This window comes from Limanda limanda, chromosome 5 (assembly GCF_963576545.1).
Source record: "Limanda limanda chromosome 5, fLimLim1.1, whole genome shotgun sequence".
In the NCBI taxonomy this organism is placed as follows: domain Eukaryota; kingdom Metazoa; phylum Chordata; class Actinopteri; order Pleuronectiformes; family Pleuronectidae; genus Limanda; species Limanda limanda.
In genome coordinates this window covers 7955937-7980021 of record NC_083640.1, presented here as the reverse complement: position 1 = coordinate 7980021, position 24085 = coordinate 7955937, and the positions used below count along the sequence as shown (strand labels likewise).

Sequence of the window (24085 nt, the reverse complement as noted above, 5' to 3'; positions counted from 1 at the left end):
GTTTTCTCTCGGGGTTGAACAGTGAAGTGCGACCTGACAGAGCCACATAGTGTAAATAGCATACATCCTCTTTAAGTTGTGTGACAGTTTACTGGATGTGCAACAAGAAGTCTGTTTTTCTGAAGGTTAGTGTTGAGGTAAGCCAAGGTAAAATGATCTAAAAGCATCTGGTTGGGGTTAGAGAGCCGTTCATCAATCTAACTTTGTGCACCCCCGCCCTTTGTTATATATCACGTTGGCAGCGATATTGGCAGCAACAAAAAGCTGATGAATGTTTAGTCAGGTTTTACCCAAGACTGAACCAAACTATTGTATACGAATAAAGTAGACCAAAACAAAAGTGTTGTTCATTTTATTTCTACAAATATTTGACACTCATTTACAGCAACAGAGGAATATTTGTTTAATCTGCAAAAGTAATTTAATCTGTGAGCGTGACATGGTTTTCAGATAACCTCCCTTCTCTGATTTGTATGATGACACATGTTTGAAGACTGAACAGCAGCTCTTCCAAATGTTATGTGTATCACCACGAATGCAGAGAAGCCGCCCTGCAGAATCTGTTAGTGCAGTCCAACAGTGTTGTTGTGTTCTCTTTGAAACACCAGCACCACTCAGAGCAGTTGAGTACATTCAGAATAGTTTTTTAAAAATATTTTTTCCACATGATAAAAAAAAAAACATTAGAAAATAGTACAAAATCACATATGATAGATTTAAACACTGTTGCTAACTCGACCGCTACAAGCCACTGTTACAACGTGCCACTGAAGGGTTGTCTGGCAGATCCTTGTAAGACCACACCGTCTGTGTCAGGAGGCAGTGTTGTGTTCAAATGACTTCAATAAATTAAAACAAAAGGGGGAACACCAAGCAATATAATAGGCTTGTATTTCCAAGAGTGGGCAGCGATCATACTTTCATATGAGAAGGAATCTAAGCTAACATACAAAATGACAGATAGATTTAGTTACCTGATGGAAACTAAATAACGTCAGTGCTTGGTTGATATTACATTTTTTTGGTATTGTGCATTTTCAGATATTGATGAAGAAAGATACACTTTAGGCATTTTCCCAGTTGGAGCATATGGTCAATAAAATATGAACAAAAAATGTTCATCCAGCATGTTTGTCAGTTCCGATGTCTTCAGTTGAGAATGATCTGCTCTATAATTTATTCACTTTTCCCACTGAAGGCAAAAAAAAGGAAGGTCTTTTCCCTTACTTTTTTCATTGACTTATAAGTCACAGAACAGGGGGTTACTCATCTTCATGAAATCCACTATGTCTTTCTTCTTCCTTTGCATGGCCTAATGTGTCCAAGGCACTGGGATTTCTTAGGGGAACTGCCTTGTGGGTGGCAGGTGACCAAGGGGCCACTGGGGGGGGCAGAGTCATCTGTAAAGCAGCACAGTGGCTCAGTAGGGGTACGATGAGATGGAGATGTAAATGATGAAGATGCTCTGGTAGGTGATGCGGCCCTGCAGCGAGATGGTGGTGGCCTGCACCTTCAGCCGCACAAGTCCCGCTCGGTCCAGAGGCCTCAGGGTGGAGATGATCCCCCTGCCGCTCTCGTCTCTGATGCCAAACACCCGGCCCATCACTCCCGTCTCTGATTGTTGCTCAAGTATGGTAAAAGACGTGCGATCTTGCAGGACGCCTGACTCCGAGAAAGCCGACAGTCGGACCACATTGTGATTAGCTGGAATGCCAGAGGGCACAGTGAGCAGCTTGTATTGCAGGAGCAGAGGAGAGCCGCCTGTGGCACAGTCCAAAGAGCAGGGCCTGTAACACGTCCTTTAAAAAAGGCAACAGGAAAGAGAAAGTTGTCACTGCCAGGTCAGGATTAAAATATCTCGCAGCTCCTAGTGTTTTTTTAAACACTCAACAATACACTGCAGTCATGCAATTTACCCAGGGCTGGCACCAGTCTGGAAGGAAGCAGGGCAGGGTGTATCCAGGCACTGGTATCCTCCTCTGGTGTTGAAACACATCTGATTGTGTCCACACTGGATGCCTTGTTCTACACACTCATCGATGTCTAACGGTAGAGACAGAGGAGAGGTTTGCTGTGATCATGTAAAGTAACAAACTTAAGTTCTTGGTTTGTAAAGGGTTTAAATAAGCTCTTACCTTTACAGCTCCTGCCGTTGGGTAAGAGCTGATAACCCGGGGGACACAGGCACTGGAAACTGCCAATGGTGTTCCGACACTCGTGTTGGCATGGCTTCCTGAGCAGACACTCATCCACATCTGCACAGGGAGTGATGAGACTTAGAATTAATATCCATTCTGGTTCGATCACAAATGGTCAGTGGGAAGTTTGCCTGTTCACACCTGCTATTGAAATGTGTCCTGAATGTTTCTCCTGTGACCACCTTCGATCGGATCTCACTCCCCTGCACTATATGCAAATAATCACGACTGTCATTTGTGTTTGTGAAGACCAGTGAAGAATATACAAATGTGTCAGAAGTCACCGTGTTGTGTGTCGGCATTAGAGAGAGAAGTCAGCCTGGGTTAAATGTATCTCATGCAGCGCTGCTCTGAAAAAAGATTTGACCAGTTCAGGAACCTAATCAATCAGACCACCTCAGGGTGATTGGATCTCAGGACTCATATTGGTGCGTTCACACACACAGACACACACACTTAGTGCTGACCACTTGTGATCGGATCACTCGGGACGGATGCTAGTACCACATCTGTACGGGTTCAATGACAGTACGATGATTGTTGGGATATTAAAATCTCAGCTTCTCTGGGTCTGTGAGTGAAAAGGATTATGGAAACAGCACTCTAAACAAATGAAAGGAGGGTGGGGGCAGGAGCCGTTTGGGCCAGATATAAGGCCTTTACACAAATTATTAATAATAACCTTTTTCTTCTTAGTGTTTAATATTGAAATTAGCTAGAAATGTGTGTGTGTCAAAACGCTGGTCAGTCTCACACCTGTCTTGATAAAAGGTCTGAGTGAGATTGTTATGGTTTAGTTGTTACAGCCGATAGAGCATGAACACAATAATCTTTACTCAAGGCTAGTTTATGAAACACAACATCGAACTACTAGGGTAGAGAGAGTTGCCTAGCAACTATCAGAGTAGGAGCGTGACTGGGAGCGGCTCCTTGTCACTTCCTAGATTCCAGTGACAGGAGGCGTGGGACTACGCCTTTGGACCAACAAGGGAGAACCAAATTGATTTGCGGTGACACCCCTCCATTATTTTAACCTATCACATTATACCTACTGTTAGATTAAGATTAAGATTAGGATACATTTATTTGTCCCAAACACATGCACAGACATGCACAAGCACACTCATGCAAGGAGGGAAATTTAACCTCTGCTTTTAACCCATCTGGTGCAGGACACACAAAGCAGTGGGCAGCCATGTACGGCGCCCGGGGAGCAGATGTTGGGGGAGTAAGGTGCCTTGCTAAGGGGCACTAGACTGGGTAGGGAGAATCCTCTTGGATTTTTGGACAGATCAATCCAGGTTCGTCTTTTTGTTGTTTCTCCGTTGAGTCGAACCAGAGACGAACCCGAGACCTTTTCTGCCCATAGTCCAAGTTTCTGCCACTAGTCCAAAGCCTTCTGTTCGGCGCCATTATTTACTCCCCCGTGCTAACTGATTTAGCCAAGGCTGTGCATGAATTCCCATAGCTATGCTTGTAAAACTTTCATTGCTTCTTAATAAATACTTGAATTAGACCAGTCCGGCTCATCTCTTATTTAGGATAAACGAACACGCCGACAACATACTCTACTTGTTTGTTTTGAATACTGCAAGTGTGAACTCGTTTGGATGCACACTCACCAACACACGTCCCGTCTCTGTTGGTGTAGCCTGCAGGACAGCTCTGTCTGGTGATGCGAGACGCTCCGTGAGAACGAGAGAGGATTGGCCTCCCCAGAGTCGACACTAGCTGCGGGCGGACTCTTGCCCTGACTCTGGTCCCATTGGTGAAGGTCTGCCCTCTCTCCAGCCCCGCACAGGAGCGTCCATCCCCGAGCAGCACAGTACCGGGGGGGCACAGGCACCTGAAGCTGCCAGGCACATTGCGGCACTGGAAGGCACAAGGGTTTGGTGTCTGCTGGCATTCGTCAACGTCTGGAAAGTAAAAAGAAACAACACTCATGTTGGTTGTGCTCTTCCTCAGAGCATCATTGTTGAGTTGTATACCAAAAGAAGACGCAGCAGATATCGTACCCAGACATGGAAGTCCTACTCCTTGTGTTCGATATCCTCTGGAACATACACAGCCGTAACCTCCGATTGTGTTCTGACAGATCTGAGTGTAGCGACACATGTGGCTTCCATCCTGGCACTCGTCAATATCTGAAAAAAAATGTAGTTAATAACAACTAAACAGCCAATCAACAAAAAACAGCATTTATTTTATCTCTGTAAAAAAGCAGTTGAGAACATTGTTGAGATGTCCCAGGTGCTGTTAGGACGACAGTTTCCTATATGTGTTGCCTCCTGTTATAAAGAGGATCTTTGTTTCGTCCGTCAGAAGTTTTGTCTCATTAACAACTAACAGACTTTTCAAAGCGTAGTGGGGGATCAGTGGTGACCTCTTGCTGTTTCGTGTGCTTAAACCATCCTGTGAAATCTGATCTGGTGTTATGCAACTTAAAATGCAGCTTGATGTTGTTAGAAGCTTCCAGTTTAAATCACCAATGGTCTCGTTGGCTTTTCCATTCTATGTTAATGAAAGGAAAAAAAGGGATGTTTTGAGGTTTGAGCTTCATAGGCTGAGTCTGGTGCTGATGTCTCTGATGGATGTGGAAATGGTTTATGTTTGGTGGAAAAGTACATTTAGCAGCCTGTATGAAAACAGAGTGGATGTATGACAGCTACTTACCGCTGCAGGCTCCATTGTCTGCTTTGGTCATGCCTGCCGGACAGCTGTCGAAACACTGGTATCCTCCCTCTGTGTTACGGCACTGCTGGTGAGCCGGGCAGACGTTTCTCATGCACTCATTGATATCTGTAAAAGTGCAACCAATAATTATGTTGTCAGGGATAATATTCCAGTTTGGATAAAATATACTCCGTAACGTACAAGTGTGGATTGATAGGTTTGAATTGCATATCCCTGACATTTGTATAATATCTTTAACATGTGCAAGTTTGAATATTGAGCTGACTGACCTATGCAGCGATGTCCTGACAGCTGATATCCAGGGTGGCAGATACAGCGGAAGGAGCCCAGAGTATTGAGGCACTGATGCTGGCACGGTGAGAGAGAAGACTCCTGGCACTCATCCACATCTGAAACGTACAATTCACACGTCAGGCTTAATAAATCTACTCTTGTACGTTATAAGAAGTGACGTTTTTCTACAAATATTACAGGGCAATAACTGAGAAAGGGACAGTGAACAACCTCCACAGTCGGAGATAAGTGGTTGTGCCTCCATATGCAGTGTTGAGCAGACGGTTTAACAGTGATTAACAGTGACTTGCCTTCACAGCTGGTTCCTGTGATGCTGGGCTTAAATCCTGGGCCACACTTGGCCTGACAGCGATACGTGCCCACTGTGTTGACACACTGCTGGTTGTAGTGACACATGTGTGAGCCCTGGGAACACTCATCGATATCTGCACGGTGGTATAGAAACAAGAAGTCAAATGTTGAGGTAGAGGATCAGATGGAGACGAGAGCTGAAACTGGGACAGTGTCATAGATAGGGTTGCAAAGGGGCGGAATATGTATATGTTTACAGACGATTCCAATTGTTTGGCTAACTATTTATATCTCTGGCATTGCATTAGTGTTTTTTTACAAACTTTTTTCTCATCTTATTCTACAGAACAATGCCACGTGCACTCTCTCATGTGTGGAGGCATTTCACCCCATCCAATGTAGAAGGAAAGGCTGTGTACATTTGAAAATACTGTGCAAAGACCTATGTTAAGAATGACACAACGATGCAGAAGCATATAGTCAAGTGCCCAAAGTTTCCTCAGGGCTCAAATCAGCCTATGACAAAACAAAATGTTTATATTTATGTCTGTATATGACAAGGTAAATACAGTTAGTATAAATTACCCACAACATTTCCAGTTTATTCCCGTATATTCCCGTATATTCCCGTATATTCCCGTTAATTCCCATGGAAAGTTTCCAACTTTGAATATTCCCGGAATTTTGCAACCCTAGTCATAGAATACCTGGTAATTATCAAAAGACAGGTCTTTTTGTCTCACCTTGGCATGTGTTGGTCTCTGTAGAGATGGTGAAACCAGATGGACAGGCGCAGGTAAAACCTCCCATGATGTTGTTACAGGAATGAGAGCAGGGAGTCTGCTGTGCACACTCGTCTTCATCTAATGAGAAAACATTTGATAATAATAAAAGTGGCACCGTGACAAATGTTCAAAGCTAAATGTTGCCAAAAGATAAATGAGATCCTAAAGAAAGGAAAGCAGCATACCAGCACAGTAGGAGGCGGTGTCGAGAGTGAAACCTTTCGGGCATGAGTCTCCATAACCGTCTGCAAACACAGAGTCCTTTCAGTGTCAGTCGTGTCAGCATTTTAGAACCAGGCTCTCATGTAATGTGGTCATAGTTTTTAAATGATTCTAATGTGTTCCACAGACCTGGTATGAGTAGGCTGGCAGTGATGTGGAAATCCAAAGTGAGAGTAAACATGTTGTAGACGCTGTTCATCCCAGAGACCTTGAGCAGCTGGAGCAGAGGGCCCTGGCGCTCCTCCTGGTCCTCGTAAATAATGGTGTGATTACAGCGGAGCACCATGGGGTTTCCTCCTCTCTGGTGGGTCTGCGATGACCACGAGTACAGCTGCCCTTGGCCCGTCTGCACGTATGACTCATCAAATTCCTGCAGGACACGAACAAATTCTGAGAATTAAGGACAAGTCAACAAATTCTCCATTCAGAAATATCTCAGGTCTCTGAGCCGTGAACAAACCTGGAGGCTCAGATGAGAAGACGACAATGAAGGAGGAACAAATCCGTTAACTACAATGTCGATGAGTAAAACTCCCTCAGAATCCACCCCCCGGGCCACGTGAGTCAGGCGTAGGATCTCACCTGTTTGAAGAGATAAAAAGGAAATAGTAAAAAGCTCACTGATTTACAAGCAGGGGAAGCATGGTGAAACTGGGGTAATAGCCTTTGTGTGTCAACTCATGCATATCAGGGGAAGTGAGTGCTGCCATCTGCTGGTTGTTTTGCTAATTACAAATAAGTATAAAACTCACCAGTCTCGAACTCCAGCTGGGACTCCTGTCTGAACTGGCCCTGAGTGAAGGAGTAGCCGTTTCTGGCATCTCCGCTCTGGAGCACAGTCGTCCAGTAGATGGGAGTGAACACAGACACCAGCACCCCCAGCAAAGGACCTGCAATACAACAGCTCAGGTTCTTTTGCAGCTCATGGACATACTAAATAACAGATGGATTATATCCCAAAATATATGTAATATACATAATAAACATGCTCTTACTTCTTTTGTAAATATCTATTACCTAAACTCTCTGCTGATCACATCTGCCCATAGAGGTAATTAAGAAGTGGAAACAAAACATGCTTTTACTTTAAACAAACTGCATGTCTAAGATTTATACCTCCGGAGGTTATAATCACTCACCCACGCTGGGAGGTATGTTGTCGAGGCGTGCCTGCAGAGTGCTGCTGGCTTCTTCCACATTGTCTGAGATGTTGGCCTCCAGGAAGGACACGCCAAACTCCCTCTCATTCACCATGCCGATCAGGCTGCCTCTGGTCTTGCGAGGAGTCTCTCCTGTCAGTCGGAGTTTACAGGCACTGAAGTCAGTCATGTAATTCTTTCTAGTCGAGTAAGTTTAATGTCTTCAATAAATTCAAATATTAGGCTACAAACTGGGCCTTGTTGCTCTATTTTTCTCTTCATCTGTAAAGATATATATTTAGATATATAAATTTTATTTTCTATTTTAAATTTTTGATATTCTATTTTATTGTTATTCTATTTATATTATTTTTTATTCTATTTTATACTATTTCTATTTTTATTTTATTTTTTTGGGTTGAAATTACTGAGCATTGCTTAAAGAGAGCCTGTGACCCAAGTACTCCATTGACAGTGACTGCTTCATGTTATCTCTGTGCATTTGACAATAAAAAATCTTGAATTTTGAATCTTGAATCTTAACGCTACTTGTGTTGTGTTTTCAAGAGAAATGTTATTGAGGCCTGTATATTTTGTAATAAATCCGTGTTTTCTTTCTCAATACAAATATTAGCACACTCGGTAGTCATTTGCGTAAGCTACACATTTGTTGTAGTTTTACCATACCACCTGATCAGAATTTATCTCAGTACACTTGCTTTGGCTGTGAGAATTGGCCGTGGATAACTCTGCCTGGAGTTTGAAAGATAATGTTTCCATGGTTATTTTGTCTTGGGTTCTTCATCTTATCTTCTTTTATGTTGTTAGTGTAAATAATTTTGGGAATGTAATATTCCTTCTCATTTGTCATACTTGATATAGGTCTTATAATTTATTAATTATGGTCTTAAAAAGATGTTCAATTATCCTAAATATAACTTGTTGAAACCTGCAGACACCTGTTACATATGAAGTAATAACAGCCATGGCTGACATAGGGTAATATGCCTTTAGTGTGTGTATTCTGTCTGTAAGGTAAAGCTCATAATGACTTATTTCATCCATACACACAAAAACATTCAGTCAGATCTTATAGGATATGGATAAGACTGTGATAATTAAATCATATTATGTAGTTACTCAGTTCTAAAACACACAAGCAATGAAATTGTGTATATAGACAATTTAAAGAACACAAGGACAAAAATGATTTGCACCTGGACAAAGACCAGCATGACATTTCCTGGAATCAACACTGGGACCGCTGCATGATCGGCCCCCATTGGCTGGTTCTGGCTTGTTGCATGATCTGATTCGTTCTTGGAAACCTTGTCCACAGGTGATGCTACATGGACTCCACTCCTGCCAGTTAGAGTAGCCTCCATTGACTGTGGAATGGAGAAGACAGCATAACAATCATTAGACTCTTTGAGAGCTACCGACTTGTGTGTATTGATTCATTTCACGTTTCGTTAAAGTTGTTGTTTGTGATTAAAAGCTCACAACTCACTCTGAACCTTGAGAGTAATGGTCCTCTCAACTGTTCCAGCTTCACTCTCGGCCACACACTGATACTCCCCTTCATCTGCAGCCTGTGGATCACACGAGGGAAAGAGGAGAGTTTGGCTTAATTTTTCACTCTGACAGACACACAAGCCTTTGATCATCTATAGTTTTATGTTTAAAGACAGTTAAAATCCAGGGGGAAAAAACTGACATTTTCTACAGGGCAGTTGAGACTTTAGTTACATTGAACTGTTTGTCATAATAGATATTATTGGACCAGGAAGAGGAAATTTCACATTAGAGCGCTCTGTGGGAAGGCCAGTCATCTGTCTGTGAGAAAGTCTCAGCTGCAGGCTCTGCAATTACAGCAGCAGTTAGAGACCTAACGAGGTTAGAGGCCGAGGAAAGAGGAGCAGAGTCTGGGAACATCCAGCTTGCTGTTCATCCCCTCCCTCTGTTGCTAATGCGGTTAGCCTCTGACTGAACTGAATCTGATTTAGGTGGAAGCTTGACGCTGCAGGACAGTCACACGCTGTGTCTCTGCCTGAGGGGACTGCAGATGAAGCTCAGAAAGGATGAGTGCTGCCCCATTGTTCTCCGAGACATGAAAAGAAACGGTGTGAGAAATGGGCTCATGGGAGCTTCATCATTCAAACTTGAGTGACTTGGCTGAATAACACTTGAGCTCTGCTGTATAATGTAGGGAAGGAAAGGAGACTTTGTATTTACAGTGATTCTGTAAATGACCAAGGATCCGTTGAGAAGAGCCTGCGTTCGGAGGGAACGCAGCAAGGCTTTTCCATCCCGCAGCCAGCGTAGCACAGGGCTGGGGTTCCCGTGGACTGGACAGTCGAGCATGGCCGAGCCGCCCTGTACGACTGTCTGAGACATGTGGGCTTCACCCTTCAGCACCGGAGGCTCTGCAGGCACACAGCACGAGAGGGTAGTACAACATATAATTAAGAGGATGTATCTGTTGAAAGTTAAATGAGCAGCCTGGACGGATCCTTGAAAAGAAGCTCACCTCTGATGCGGACAAATGACAGCGCTCGGATTGAGCCCACACTGTTTTCTGCAATGCACACATAGGTCCCGGCATCACTCGTAGTCACGTTGTCCATGATGATGGAGCTCCTGCCGGCCTCATCTATAGTGGCACCTGGAACATTTTCAATCACTAGTGTCAGAGGAGTGGTTACATTGGAATTCAGTGGAAACAAAACCCCACAGTCCTGGGTTACATACAATTCTAGTACTTCTCAATGTGGGCCCTTGCTTTCTAAATGAAGGGTACTTCCAAAAAGTCCACCGGCCAGACTTTCAGGGTCTGGCAACTTTACAAATATCTTGCTCAATGGGAAGTCTCACTCTCAAGTCTCGTGACCTCCCCTGCTTGTTGTCTCTCTGTCTCTGTCTCTTTGTCCTCGTTAGCTCTCTTCAATTTGTAGGAACTCTTTGTCTCACACAAGTAAACAAGTCTAGGAAAATGGGTGAGTGAGATTTGACAAAATCAGTTTGGATTTACTGAGCAACATTTTTCTGATGTTGAAGTGTAGAAGTGAAAGTGTTTTTTGACATTAGTTATCATTCAACCAAATGGATTTCACAATGATCTCTGAAAACACAATCCTCTTTCTCTGGTGTTGTCAGGAATTCCAGTATGGGGCGTCTGTGTCAAAAACATGATATATGTTAAGTTACTTGTCTCACCATGTGTCCATACAAGGAAACACTTTTTCTCTACAAAAATCTCTGGCCTTGACAACAGTCTGCATGGTGTGTGATCAGAGACAAATCGGTTTGAAGTTATTGGCTCCAAGAAATGCTATATAAGAAATATGTAACTTTTGTTATACGAGACGCTTGACTGACTTAACTGTGGTAAGATTGTCTCCATATATTGAATACAATATATTCTTGTTGAGCGAGACGTGTTTAATGTTGCCAGACTCTTGGCAGAAACCTAGAATAGCATTTTGAGCCTTTTTATTGGGGGAAAAATCCTTTTGAGTGGGAATTTCTTGGACTGTCACACATTTAAAAAATAGGGATCAGTTTGAAAAATTCTGGAATTCCACTTTAACTACCTCAGCACCAAGCTTTATGAACATGAAAATACTAAAGACGTGTTGCTGTAGAAGTGTAACATTGTAAAGCAATACCTGAGTAGGGGGAGTTGTTAACAGTCCAGGAGATGACAGGAGAAGGAGTTCCCTGGGCGTGGCAGGACAAGGCCAGACTCTGTCCTTTGTTCAGGGTCACGTCACCGGGCAGCTCCTTGAAGGCGGGCCTCATGTTGATGGACAGACGGATGTCTTGTTTCACTGAGCCCGCTGCGTTGGTGGCCACGCATGTGAACACTCCAGCATCCCCCGGCTGTGTGAAGAAAGTAATCGCGGCTTATTCTAAAACCGCAGACTTGGACAGAGATGAAGTTGTTAATGCAGTGAAGATTTTTGGCTCATACCTCAGCTCTCTCAATTATCAACTCTCCTGATCGCAGGACAGTGAATTTGCCAGGACGGTTGGCCATGATTGCACCATCCTTCTCCCACGACACTCTGGGTTCTGGTGAACCCTGAGCAGCACACGGCAGCAGAGCCTGAAATCCCTGCATGACTGACAGCTCTGTCTGTGCAGGAGGAATCAGGGGCGGGACTGAAATGAAATTTCATCATTAATTTAATGATATTACTCCTATAACTCAATTTAACTATCTTGAAGAGCCTCCACTCACTTTGAATCACTAGTCTCATGTCCTGGCTGGTTCTGCCTGCGAGATTCTTGGCAGTACATGTGTAAAGGCCGGCATCACTGCGCTGTGTTGAAGTCATTGCCAGAGTTCCATTGGCAAAGATACGTATATGTGTGCTGTCGACCACAGGCCTCCTCTCTTTGTGCCAAGTCACTTCAGGTTGCGGCTGCCCATCAGCTGCACACTCCAGACTGACTGGCTGGCCCAGCACTGCAGTGTACTCCACACGAGGAATGCTCAACACCGGTGGAACTGGAGAAATATGTGGCGAACAGTTATTCATTTCATTTATAAATGTGTCGAAAATGACTTTGAAGGGAGTTAGGAGCAAGTGGTTACAATATTTCCATGGAAATGAGAGTTTTGTTTCTGTGCCCATATGCCACTGTGATGTATAATTTCACCACTTCTTCACATCTGTGCATGTTACCTTGAAGGACTAGCTTGGTCCTGCCCACAGCCACGCCGGCTTCATTCTTTGCCAGGCACTGGTAAGTCCCCGCATCACCAAGTGTGACCCGAGAGAACTTCAGGGCTCCATTTGAGAGAACAGCCAGTCTGTGACCTGAGATAAAACATAAAGTTGCTGACCACAGTATCTTCACTCATCAGTTTGATAAAGTCGATCTTCTATGGAATGTAGAAAGCTCTTCTGATATTTGATATATTGTTACCTGCTGCTATTGGAACTCCTTCTCTTTGCCAGGTGATGGACGGTCTGGGGAAACCTTGAGCCTCACAGGATAGAACAGTCCCATGATGCAACACCACCTGTACTTCCTCTGCCATTGGCCTGATCTCTGGAGGCTCTACGGGGCAGGGGAGGAACAATTACATTACAACACGTTACCCAATGTTTTGTTATGATAATTCCAACACAAACGATTCACAGAGTGACCTGCAGCTGGTCCCTAAGAGCCCACCTTGCACTGTGAGAGACATGTGTTTGTGTGCCACTCCGGCTGGGTTGCGGGCTGAGCATGTGTATCTGCCAGCATGACTCGGAACTGCAGCAGTGATCTCCAACACTCCTGAATAGAAGAGTACAGATACACAATTGAATATAGTCCTTGCACATTAGTACATGATGTATAATAATAACAGATGACTAGAGCTGCTCAGACATGTTGTCTTACCCGTGGGAAGGACACGGTAAGTCCCTCCTCTGGCGCCCAGTTTGGTGCCTCCCTTCGTCCATGTGATGGTGGGCTGAGGACGTCCTTGCACGTGACACGGCAGCACCACAGGAGACATTTTCACAGCCGTCACAGTCGTGACATCGTCTTCAATAGTCGGTGGGACTAAAAGAGAAAATAGAACATGTATCAACTCAGCCAGCTGAGATTCTTTTCTGCAGTCTGCTTATAGTACAAAATTCAATACCTTGTACAATGACCTCAATGACCCTGCGCTCCTCCCCAACATCGTTGACAGCGGTGCACTCAAAGTAACCTTCATCCTCACTGGACGGTGACAGAAGAACAAGGGACCCCGAGGACAGACTCCTGGAAAAGAAGATAAACAGCCTCAGTTTTTACACTATTTACAGCTGAGTGAGTTGTGATTAGGGTTGCAAAGAGGCGGAAAGTTTCCGGTAAATTTCCGGAAACTTTCCATGGGAAGTTTAGCTTGGGAATTTTGGGAATTTTGAAAAAAAAAAACTACGCAAATTAAACGCTGAGCAATAAAAACATCATTCAAAACTCTATTTTAAAGATGTATGGAATGCAGCACACGCTGCACGTTGAGTTTCAACCCTCCACTGTGCATTCTTCCATCACATGCACAGATAACTCCCAGCATCCTTCACTCTACAGCAGGGCTATTGAGGCCTGCTGTAGTGTGCAGGACTAGTCAGGTACATTTCCATGATATTACTGGGGAAAATGTATTAGCATGCTGATTGAGGATTGTTCATCTGTTCATCTAGCCTATTTCCATACGATTCCAATTGTTTGGCTAACTATTTATATCACTAGCATTGCATTACTGTTTTTTTACAAACTTTTTTCTCATCTTATTCTACAGAACAATGCCACGTGCACTATCTCATGTGTGGAGACATTTCACCCCAAACAATGTAGAAGGAAAGCCTGTGTACATTTGCAAATACTGTGCAAAGACCTATGTTAGGAATGACACAACGATGCAGAGGCGTATAGTCAAGTGCCCAAAGTTTCCTCAGGGCTCAAATCAGCATATGACAAAACAAAATGTTTATATTTATGTCTGTATATGACAAGGTAAATACAGTTACCCACAACATTTCCAGTTTATTCCCGTTAATTCCTGTATATTCCCGTTAATTCCCGTTAATTACCGGTAATTCCCATGGAAAGTTTCCAACTTTGAATATTCCCGGAATTTTGCAACCCTAGTTGTGATGCACGCATGCTGTGTACACACAGTGGATCCAGCCATAGTCTTTACCTGTAAGTTCCTGGCAGCTGACTGATATCAAGTGGAGTGCCGTTCCTCTTCCAGGACACCTTAGGTGGAGGTATACCTGTAATCTCACAGCTCAGCACAGCTCTAATCCCTGTGGTCACTGTCATGTTGAATGGACCAGGGCTGATTGAAGGACCCACTGCAGGAGACAGGACAGCTTTAGCTACAGAGTATATCTGGGTTTAAACAAGACAAACTATGCTAAAATCAAACACAGGGACAGAACTATATATCTGTGCTATAAACATGGAAAGGAAACACCACATAAAGTCACTGTTTTCCTTCGCTAGATTTACCAAACACCCGTAGATCAATCCCCCGGTGGTCCGAGCCCGCCTGGTTGGACACGGTACAGTAGTAACGACCAGCATCACTCAGCTGAGCCTCGTGTACACGCAGTGACCCTTCTGATATCGTATACCTGAAACAAATGCACAATGACAAGATGCATGCATGGACAGACGCACCAACGTTTGAAGCTGTGTCTGCTTTTGATATGGCAGGTTGACCCATTGTTAATTGACATACTTTTTGTTATCTAAAGACACAGGGAAGCCATCTTTTCTCCATACGACTGTGGGTGATGAGTCATCTTCAACTTCACAGGGTAAACGGGCATCCTGGCCCAGATGGGTGGTCACCAGTGAACTGCTCTCCCTTATAACTGGCGGCACTAGAAGAGTAGGAAGTGACATTCATAGACCTGGCTTTAACAAGTTGACTATTGATTACTGACAGGTAGACTTACACAGAATCTCCACTGTGAAAATCAGACTGGTGCTTCCAGCCATGTTGGTGACCACACAGCTGTACTGGCCGCTGTCGTCCGGCTTGACTTCCTGTATCTCCAGGTACTGACCCCCTGCCAGCCTCTGGATACGACCCCCTGGCTAATGTCATGAGAGCAGGGCAAGAAAGAAGACAAAGTGTGAGTCAGGAGATGGCTTTTAGTTCAATACCTGTGGTTTTACCAACTCTGTACCTGCAGCTTGGCCTCATCCTTGTACCACTCTATATCAGGAGGGGGGTCACTGTCTGCCAGGCACTCCAAGGTCAGGTGTCCATTAACTGGCACTGTCAATGTCCTCACATCACCAGAGCCGAGGAGGGTGGGGGGGACTGAAACACAAACACAGATTAAGTGATGAACTTTTCCATGGTGAATTACAAACGGTTTTCCAGTGGTGAGACCAGAATTATTGTGATTAAAATAAAAATCTGATAGATTCTAAAGAAGACGTGTGCAACAGATAAACTTAAATTCTTAACTTTAGAAATGGAATGCAGAATTTATAAAGATGTGCATCATTACCCAAATCACTTAAGTGTATGTCGAGCAGTTTAATAAGTCTAAACACCACTCTTTCAAATTTTATTCATAGCAAATGTGCAGACATGCAACAAGGGGGCTGCATGATGTCAAATAAATGAACTCTGGCATTAATTAAACCACAAATGATGTGTGTGATAACACCTTAGCTGGAATTTGCTGCCAAACCAAAAATGTTTTATTTTAGTCCAAACACAGATTTTTACTTCTGAAAGCACGGATCAAACCACAGGTGTTCACAAACTCAGGGGCAGGAAGTGAGGATGACATAGAAAAGAACAGCTGCTGTCACCTTGGACTCTGACCCAGTGGTTTTTCCCATCCTCTCCAGCCAGGCTGCTGGCCAAGCAAGTGTACAGACCTGCATCCTGCACCTATAAACACATGGTAGTAATCAGTTTGAGTGGGTCTTGCATAACTGTGTGGTATTAACATGAGCTGATGCTGTTAGAATGTCAGTCTTTCATTAGTAAGAACATCTAAATTCTGGCTATTCAGACAAATGCTTGTGTGTTTGAAGCATCTTCAAATTGTGCTATCTATAATCTAAATCCCAAATGTAAACTGCATCAAGCATAAATGTCTTTTTGTCTTTTCTTTGAACAAGATCATCTTTTTAGTGTTTATCTTTGGCACAAAGTCACACCAGTATCATCAATTCTAAATTATCTAATCATTTGAACTTTGCAGTATTTTATCATCCCCTCAGTTTTTAATATACCTGAACTTTGCTAATCCTGACAAAGTGTCCATCCTGCTGAACAATTTCCGCTCCTTCTAAGGGGCGACCATCTTTGAGCCAGCTGAGGGTGGGGGGTGGGACGCCCACAGCCGAGCACTGCAGCTCCAGTGGACTGCCCACTGCTATGGTCAGCTCTGGAGGGCTGGAGCTGGAAATCTTTGGAGGCTCTGGTTTAGAGAAATTAATGTGTCGGGTCAGTTTTACAAGGAGTTCAAACTGTGACTTAAATTAAATATATGGGGGTTGTTTTTGGAATTACCAAGAACGGTGAGGTTGAAGCTCTTTGTGCTGCTTCCGGCCTGGTTACTGGCCACGCAGCTGTAGAGGCCGGCATCTGAGGGTCCCACGTCGGGCAGCTGCAGCCGCGTCTCCTGTCCGTCCAGCAGCAGGTTGCGGTGAAGGGACAGCGGCTGGCTGTCCTTCATCCACGTCAGTGTGGGAGGGGGAACGCCACGTGCCTCGCAGGTTAGCGTGACCAAGGATCCTTGGACGACTGTAACTGGCTCCACTGGTTCCACATGATCGACACCTGGGGGCACTGTGGAACAATACACACCAACATCTGTAGAAAACCTTCAGATCCAAAATGCCAAACTGTGAAAGCTCTCGCGGAAATCACTGGGTGGTCTGTTATGACTGCACCTTGGACCTGGACGTCATAGCTAAGCTCAGCTAGTCCAGCTCGACTGCGTGCCACACATGTGTAAACTCCAGAGTCTGACAGCTGCACAGGAGAGATCCTAGTTTATAAAGAAAAGGGGGACGTTTAGCATTACCTCACTTATAAACATGCACGTCTTTGCAAAACAACTACGGTTTCCTTCAGCTTTCCTTCAGTCTAAACTGACCTCAGCACAGAGTCACCAGAGAGGAGGCGTGCACGGGGAGAGAGGAGCAGCGGACGTCCGTTCCTCATCCAGCTGATTTGAGGTGGAGGGTTTCCTGCCGCCTGACACTCCAGAGTCACGGCGCTGTCCTGTGTGACCTGCACCTCCTTGGGGACAGTGGTCTCCCCAGAGATGGATGGAGGGACTGCAGCAAGTCATATTGAATTAAATGGAATCACTCAGAACTCACAAAGATGCACAAATATAAAAGATCCAACTGACCTAAAACAAAGAGGGTGTAGATTTTGCTCTCCTGTCCAGCCGGGCTGAAAGCCAAGCATGTGTATGTCCCAGAATCCTCAGGACTCAGCCTCAGTAATGTTAGCGTGCTGCCATCAGGGGTCACACTGTCGGGTTAAAAAGATCATTGTGTTTTTCACATTAATGCCATGTGTTGCCATTTGCCATCCTGATTCACCGAGCATTTTTCATGCGCCTACCCCACCCTCTGGATCTCTGAATCACCTTCCCATCATTATTATCATCATCCCACGATTTTCTCACAGTCACTCACACGCACATGTACATCCACATGCACACAGACATTTGTTGTGGCCGAAATGACCAAATAAGCTGCCGAACAGCTGTAAAGCAGCTGCGCTTATGTTCCTCATGATGAAATTAGGCAAAGAATTATAAACGACTCCATCTGTCCACATATCGCTCTGTCATGCACATTACCTTTGACGTCGATGATTGATATAGTAATTTCCTAAACCTCAAGGGTTGGGTGTTGATCGATTGATGCAGAACAATTCTTACACTTATTAATTCACACTGTCCCATGCGCTGGCAGTAACTGCTAATGACTTACGAGACGTGACGGCTGTCCGATCCCTCTAAAGTCACTCCGTCTTTCAGCCAGCTGAGGCGGGGGGTGGGGGTTCCTGTTGCTCTGCACTCCAGGGTCAGCTCCTCTCCCAGGGGTGCACTCAGGTCAGATGGGTGGGCAGAGTCCAGGATGGTGGGCGATACTGAGTAGGACAAGGACTACTCTTAAAGGGCACTTTCATAAACAGCATGTACAGTTAGCTCAAGGATAAGTGTCTCTTATTTTGCGGAGAGCTCTTTACCCTGCACTGTGAGTGTGTAGTCCTTCTGTGTGTGGCCCTCGCTGTTCTTTGCCAAGCAGGTGTAGGTTCCAGCATGTGACAAAGTGAGAGGCCCCAGCTCCAGTCGGTTCCCTCGAACAGACCACTGCCACTGCAGACTGCTCTCTGGACAGCAAACATATTGAAAGACACAAGCTGTCAGGCCCAAGTCCCTATTGTTCCCATTTCCTCTGTCATTCTGTACATCTTTTATCTGTAATCTCACCAATAGGTGCTCCATCTTTGAGCCAGGTGATGCTGGGGACGGGGACCCCTGTGGCCTCACATATCAGCCCCACATGGGAGCCCAGGGTGTAGTTTAGAGACTCCTGGAGAGGCCCAGCAAGGACAGGTGGCACTGTGGAAATATGTTTGTAGTATAAAACAACTGCCTTTGAGAAAACTTTTTTTATTTTGAGAACACAGCAAAGGTGTTCTCACCATGAACCGTCAGTCTGAATGTCCTGTCCACCTGTCCAGCCATGTTGGACACTTTGCAAGTGTAGGTGCCACCATCTGTCATCTAGAAGCCAAAGAAGAAGGTTGTTTTGGTGAAGGACCTTGTATTCTGAGAACAGGCATAGAAGGGACATGGCTCCTTGCTGCTTTGGTGCGTTCATTGAATCCGGTAAATTAACTGAGAACTACGTTACAATGCATCCGTTCAAAAAGAGTAATACGCTTTAAAATACACTGTTCCGCTTGTGGGCCACTGTTGCCCTGGTAGCACTATTTTACTTTGGGTCAGTACTGGACTCACGTATTTAAACAACCTTGACAACTTGTTTGAAAGCTCTAAATCTCCTGAGCAAAAACATTTTAGGATCCCCATATCTCAGTAACAGCTGTTGACACAGTGTAGGTTTCAGCTTGCGGCTATGGCGTCAAAATGTGTTCTGTACAAAAGGTGCAGGTCAACAGGTATTTTCACACTAAAAAGACTTGTGTGTCTATTATGTTTGTGCTTCTGTAACTTTGGTTCAGTATCTTTTATACTAACTCATTTTAAATTTTACCTCTTAAAGGCGACTAGGATCATGTTTGTTAATAATTTTTAAATAATAAGAGCTGTTTTTGTTATTGGTACATTATTTTCAGGCTTTTGCACATTGTTGTTGCAAGTAAAGGCTGGAAATCAAATGTGACCCCTGTCAAAAGGCACTCCCGAAAACTATTTTTATTGTTTTGTTTGCTGCCTCAAACGTGTATGATGTAACATTTTCCCCGACCTGAACTCCTGTGACCTCCAGCTGGTGACGATCCATCTTCAGTCCGTTCCCTGCAGCCAATTGCAGCCCGTTCCTATACCATGTGACCTCAGGCTCGGGAACACCATGGGCTTCGCATCTCAGTGTGACAGAGGAGCCCACCTGAGGGGTAACCAAGTCTGACTCAGCATCAAGTCGGGGCTTCAGGGTGGGCAGGACTGTTGGTTGGCAGATACACAGAGGACATGATCTCATTTGATTCATTCAGAGTTGGTATGATTCACTTCTGGACGATGCATGCTCACAGCTGGCCTGGGGTAAACAGATCTTTTGCCCAGACAGTGTTTTGAGATTTGATCATCTGTATATATATGTGGCGGAATTGTGCAGATGTGTCACCATGTGTTTGCTCACCGTAAACACTCAGGAGAATATTCTTCTGGTCTTGGCCTGCTGAGTTGGTGGCTGTGCAGACGTACTGCCCGGCATCCTCCAGTCTCGCCCGGGTCAACTGTAGCATCTGGCCGCCTGACACACAAAAGAACGATATAGGATTTAATATCAAACAAAGAAAATTCTCCTGTAATAAGGATTATTTTTCTGCACGTGGCCGAGCGCTTACCTGGCAGGATATTGATGCCGTTGCCAATCAAGTGGACCTCTCCATCTCTGGTCCAGGTGATCTCTGGAGGAGGGTACGCCTGGACGTCACACAGCAAAGACACCATGTGGCCTTCAATCACACTAACTTCCTCTTCCTTGCTGCCAATTATTCTCGGAGGCACTGGAAGAGAATGAAAAAGTTATGTTCTACAAGTATAGGGGAAGGAGTTGTGTACTTCTGCTTCCTCCCACAGTCCAAAGACCTACTGCTTTGGTTAATGGGAGCCTCTAAGTGGTTTGTAGGAGGCAATGCGAGCGTGAATGGTTGTTTGTCTAGATCTGGTATTGAAATCCATCCTGAGAGATCACAAGTGGCATTGAAATGACCTGTCCTGAGTGTTTCTCACTTGTCACTTCTATATGCAAATATTGACATTCATCATTTGTGTTCCTGACATTTTTTTATACACAGTCTGAGTTTACAGATGTGTCCGTTGTCACTGTGTTTGTGTCGTTACAAAAGAGAGCGGTATAGAGAGAGGGGAGTCAGGAGTGGCTGAATGAATCTCTTGCAGCTGTGTTGCTGTGAAGTCAGATTTTACCAAGAGGCTTATCAATCATTATGTAGTGGTCATTGTTGATATTGGGGGTGTGGCCACAAACAAATCAGTGTATGAGCACAGAGAAGAGTAAATATGCTTGATTCATTGTGAAACTGTGGTTGGTCGGTGGCCATCAGCGGAGTTGGAGGTCCCACATATGTGACCAAGGACACATTTGAATTCAGACAGCAAGAGAATGTGTCCACATGCGTCCCAGACCACCTCCAAATGTGGTCTGAGTGATCAGATGTCAGGACACATGAAGGACGCCTTTGGGTGCGTTCACATCTGTACTTAGTGCTGACCACTTGTGATCTGATCACTCAGGATGGATGATGGATGTCTGTGTCACCCCCATGATATGCTGACACCGACCTGGGTGTCCAATAGCATCTGGGATTGACTCCAGTTCCCTCACAACCCTCAAAAGTTAAGTAGTGTAGATAATGGAAGAGTGGATGATTACATGGGAATCAGAATATCCAGAGAAGGGAGTAAAGCTCTTTTCTTACCTTGCACTGTCAGACTGAACAACTTCTCAACTGTTCCAATCTTGTTCTCAGCGATACACAAATACCCGGCCATGTCGGAAACCTGGACACTGAGGAGCTGTCAGATGGGATTTGAGTGTTATTCTTGGAGGTCACACGTCACAGTTGGATCTGATACTGGTGATTGGGTACAAGTGAACAACAACTGACCTGGAGCTGAGTCCCATCCTCACTGATGTGGTGCAGTGTGTCTCTGTGCAGCGGTTGTCCATCTTTCAGCCAGGAGATGACTGGAGCAGGGTGTCCAGCAGCGTCACAGTGGAGGACCACAGTGCTGTTGACCACTGCTCCCATCTCCTCCATGAACTCCTCCAATGCTCCCGTGATCACAGGAGGGACTGAGGAGGCAACACATAAGAGAAATTAAATTAATTTCCACCAGTGTAAAAGTTGATTACCAAGAAAATCAACATATTTATCTCTGCTTATCCATAAATCTTAGACAGTTTTACAGATACAACTTATCCTTTTATTCAATTGAAATTATATACATATTAATTGTTTTCACTAAAATATTGTACTTTTTATCTTTGTTTTATTTATTCCTCTAGAGTCCCCTTTTGAACAGCCTTTAGCGTTTCCAAATTTCATATTAATGAGATTTACAATTGTTTTTCCTCAGCGCCTGTTAATATTGTCTTGCACTGCTCGTGGATGGTTGGTTCTGAAAAGCACTTTTTCTTTCATTGTTTGTATGAGAAGTGCTCCACAAATGAAGTCTGATGTATTGATGCACTTTCTTACCCAGAATCTCCAGTTCAAAGTGCATGTGGTCCTCTCCTGCCTCATTCACAGCCTGACAGGTGTATTTTCCAGAATCTTCTCTCTGCACTCGGGGGATTTGTAGCACGTGTCCACCTGACAGGACAAACCCATGCATGCATCAGCAGATTCATCCGTGAATATGACTCCTCACTCGCCCATCACAGCAGCAGGCTTTAACACAGGAATGAGACTCTACCTGGAAGTAGCACCACCCCATCTGCAGAGGTGAGTTTTCTTCCATCTTTATACCAGCTGAGCTTTGGTGGGGGGATTGCATTGCTCTCACAGGACAAGCTGATTGGATGACCCAGGACCACCTCCCGCTTCTCTACCATGTCCTCGTTGTTATTGTCATCCTCATGTCCCAGACCCCAGGCTGCTTCTCTGTTAGACAACCGGTGGAAGACAGGAGGAACTGGCAAGACAATGGAATGTTTGAGTCAGCTTGCTTTCTATTGATTCACAAGATTATTTTGTTAAGAATACAAATATTAACATCAAATGTAATGCAATTCCTCTACTGTGTTCTACTGCACCATCTCCTAATCCTGGTGAAATCCCATAGGGGTCTAAAATGCCTAAGGACTATAACATCACTTTCTGTGTGCATGCCAATAACATTGAATCGAAGTCTCTCCTGATTGAACTCTCATTTAACAGAACACACCCTGAATGGTGACATGAAAGTCTCTCTTGTCCTCCCCTGCAGAGTTGGTGACCACACAGGTGTAGTGGCCCTCATGGGACATCAGGGCGTTGTCTATGTGGAGGAAATGGCCGCTCTCCTGGATGCCAGCATGGACGTTTCCATTCAGCAACTTAAGACAAACAAAATACATCAGACACAAGGTGAAATACTGTGTGTAGAAAACACTATCTACACATTAGGCATTTAGATTTCCTTACTTCAAAAATTGGTATCAGTGGTGATTTAAATGTCTAGATTTATGACACCTTATTTTAATAATGCACTCACACATACGGCAGATATACAAATGACGGTGCTCAGACTGATACAGTAGCTCACCCACAAAAAGCTGTTTAAACAAAGCAGCATTATTACAGTATTATTACATCATGATGTTTAATCAGAGAGAGAGTGGAGGTGGCTTGTGCAAGAGGATGTAAAATCTGTTAAGCTTGATGTAATTTGCACTAGTAGAGGCTAACAGAGACAAGAAAACCAACCTGTCCATCTTTGAACCAATTGACCTTGGGCTCAGGGAAACCTTTGGACAAGCAGGAGAGAGTTAAGCTCCCGTTGATCCGGACCTTCTCCTCCTGACCACCGAACTTCAAAGATGTGGATTCGCCCTCTATCTGTGGTGGGACTGAATAAAAGAAAAATTATTAAAAGTTCTGTCTCAGCCACTTTAACGTGTGAGTGGTGCAGATGTCTCTTACCCAGAACACTGACAGAATAGTGCTTTGTGGCTGTGCCCGCAGGATTCGTGGCCCTGCAGGTGTAGAGTCCCGTGCTGTCTCCCTGTGCCGAGCCCAGTCGCAGGGCCTGCCCACTGCGGGTGTAGGTCTGCTGGGGACTGGATACTATGGGCTGGTTGTCCTTGAGCCAGGTGATGCTGGGCGTTGGTGAGCCCTCAACATCACAGGGCAGGACTGTGGGGAAACCCAGCACCACTGACACCTCCGAGGTCTCACTGGGGCCCTTGATGGTCGGGGGAGCTGAGGTGAAACACAGACAATACATGTATGTTTAACAGCTAGTTAGATTTTCACTGGCTTGTGGCACAAACTGAACAGATCTTCTGGGGATTGAGCTGTTTTTGCAGGAGAATTTCTCAAACAGAAATGCAGTGTGCACTAGTTTGGGAGCTTGGAGCAGACACTCTATCGCTGACACAAATCCCCACCGGCCTGCACAAAGGGAATTCAGTATGCGCTCATGCACCAGGCAGTGTGTCATGCTGTAGATGCTAACTCTCAACATGAATTAAATTTGATGTTCAGTGATTT

The 24085-nt window shown here is 44.6% G+C and overlaps 1 protein-coding gene across 1 annotated transcript in view; it reads right to left on the bottom strand.

Moving 5' to 3' along the window:
- Positions 1 to 351: 351 nt before the first annotated feature.
- Positions 352 to 24085, bottom strand: part of hmcn2 (hemicentin 2) — a 50696-nt gene continuing 26962 nt past the window's right edge. The window contains exons 31-81 of the mRNA XM_061071588.1: positions 23516 to 23794; positions 23300 to 23442; positions 22779 to 22929; positions 22308 to 22526; positions 22091 to 22204; positions 21497 to 21684; positions 21308 to 21404; positions 20213 to 20374; positions 20005 to 20118; positions 19612 to 19808; positions 18824 to 18905; positions 18609 to 18740; positions 18365 to 18508; positions 18106 to 18265; positions 17514 to 17638; positions 17253 to 17436; positions 17047 to 17144; positions 16664 to 16942; positions 16384 to 16571; positions 15955 to 16036; positions 15315 to 15451; positions 15081 to 15222; positions 14861 to 15005; positions 14629 to 14753; positions 14315 to 14471; positions 13268 to 13389; positions 13021 to 13185; positions 12808 to 12915; positions 12559 to 12693; positions 12315 to 12449; positions 11867 to 12136; positions 11597 to 11787; positions 11292 to 11505; positions 10154 to 10288; positions 9859 to 10049; positions 9134 to 9215; positions 8841 to 9011; positions 7624 to 7776; positions 7237 to 7374; positions 6945 to 7066; positions 6614 to 6854; positions 6448 to 6507; positions 6221 to 6340; positions 5477 to 5611; positions 5162 to 5281; positions 4872 to 4997; positions 4214 to 4342; positions 3821 to 4114; positions 2136 to 2255; positions 1917 to 2043; positions 352 to 1799 (exon numbers count right to left, since the gene is read on the bottom strand). Coding sequence (XP_060927571.1) covers positions 1421 to 1799; positions 1917 to 2043; positions 2136 to 2255; positions 3821 to 4114; positions 4214 to 4342; positions 4872 to 4997; positions 5162 to 5281; positions 5477 to 5611; positions 6221 to 6340; positions 6448 to 6507; positions 6614 to 6854; positions 6945 to 7066; positions 7237 to 7374; positions 7624 to 7776; positions 8841 to 9011; positions 9134 to 9215; positions 9859 to 10049; positions 10154 to 10288; positions 11292 to 11505; positions 11597 to 11787; positions 11867 to 12136; positions 12315 to 12449; positions 12559 to 12693; positions 12808 to 12915; positions 13021 to 13185; positions 13268 to 13389; positions 14315 to 14471; positions 14629 to 14753; positions 14861 to 15005; positions 15081 to 15222; positions 15315 to 15451; positions 15955 to 16036; positions 16384 to 16571; positions 16664 to 16942; positions 17047 to 17144; positions 17253 to 17436; positions 17514 to 17638; positions 18106 to 18265; positions 18365 to 18508; positions 18609 to 18740; positions 18824 to 18905; positions 19612 to 19808; positions 20005 to 20118; positions 20213 to 20374; positions 21308 to 21404; positions 21497 to 21684; positions 22091 to 22204; positions 22308 to 22526; positions 22779 to 22929; positions 23300 to 23442; positions 23516 to 23794 — 8027 coding nt within the window. The 3' untranslated portion in view covers positions 352 to 1420. The remainder of the gene's footprint in view (positions 1800 to 1916; positions 2044 to 2135; positions 2256 to 3820; positions 4115 to 4213; positions 4343 to 4871; positions 4998 to 5161; positions 5282 to 5476; positions 5612 to 6220; positions 6341 to 6447; positions 6508 to 6613; positions 6855 to 6944; positions 7067 to 7236; positions 7375 to 7623; positions 7777 to 8840; positions 9012 to 9133; positions 9216 to 9858; positions 10050 to 10153; positions 10289 to 11291; positions 11506 to 11596; positions 11788 to 11866; positions 12137 to 12314; positions 12450 to 12558; positions 12694 to 12807; positions 12916 to 13020; positions 13186 to 13267; positions 13390 to 14314; positions 14472 to 14628; positions 14754 to 14860; positions 15006 to 15080; positions 15223 to 15314; positions 15452 to 15954; positions 16037 to 16383; positions 16572 to 16663; positions 16943 to 17046; positions 17145 to 17252; positions 17437 to 17513; positions 17639 to 18105; positions 18266 to 18364; positions 18509 to 18608; positions 18741 to 18823; positions 18906 to 19611; positions 19809 to 20004; positions 20119 to 20212; positions 20375 to 21307; positions 21405 to 21496; positions 21685 to 22090; positions 22205 to 22307; positions 22527 to 22778; positions 22930 to 23299; positions 23443 to 23515; positions 23795 to 24085) is intronic.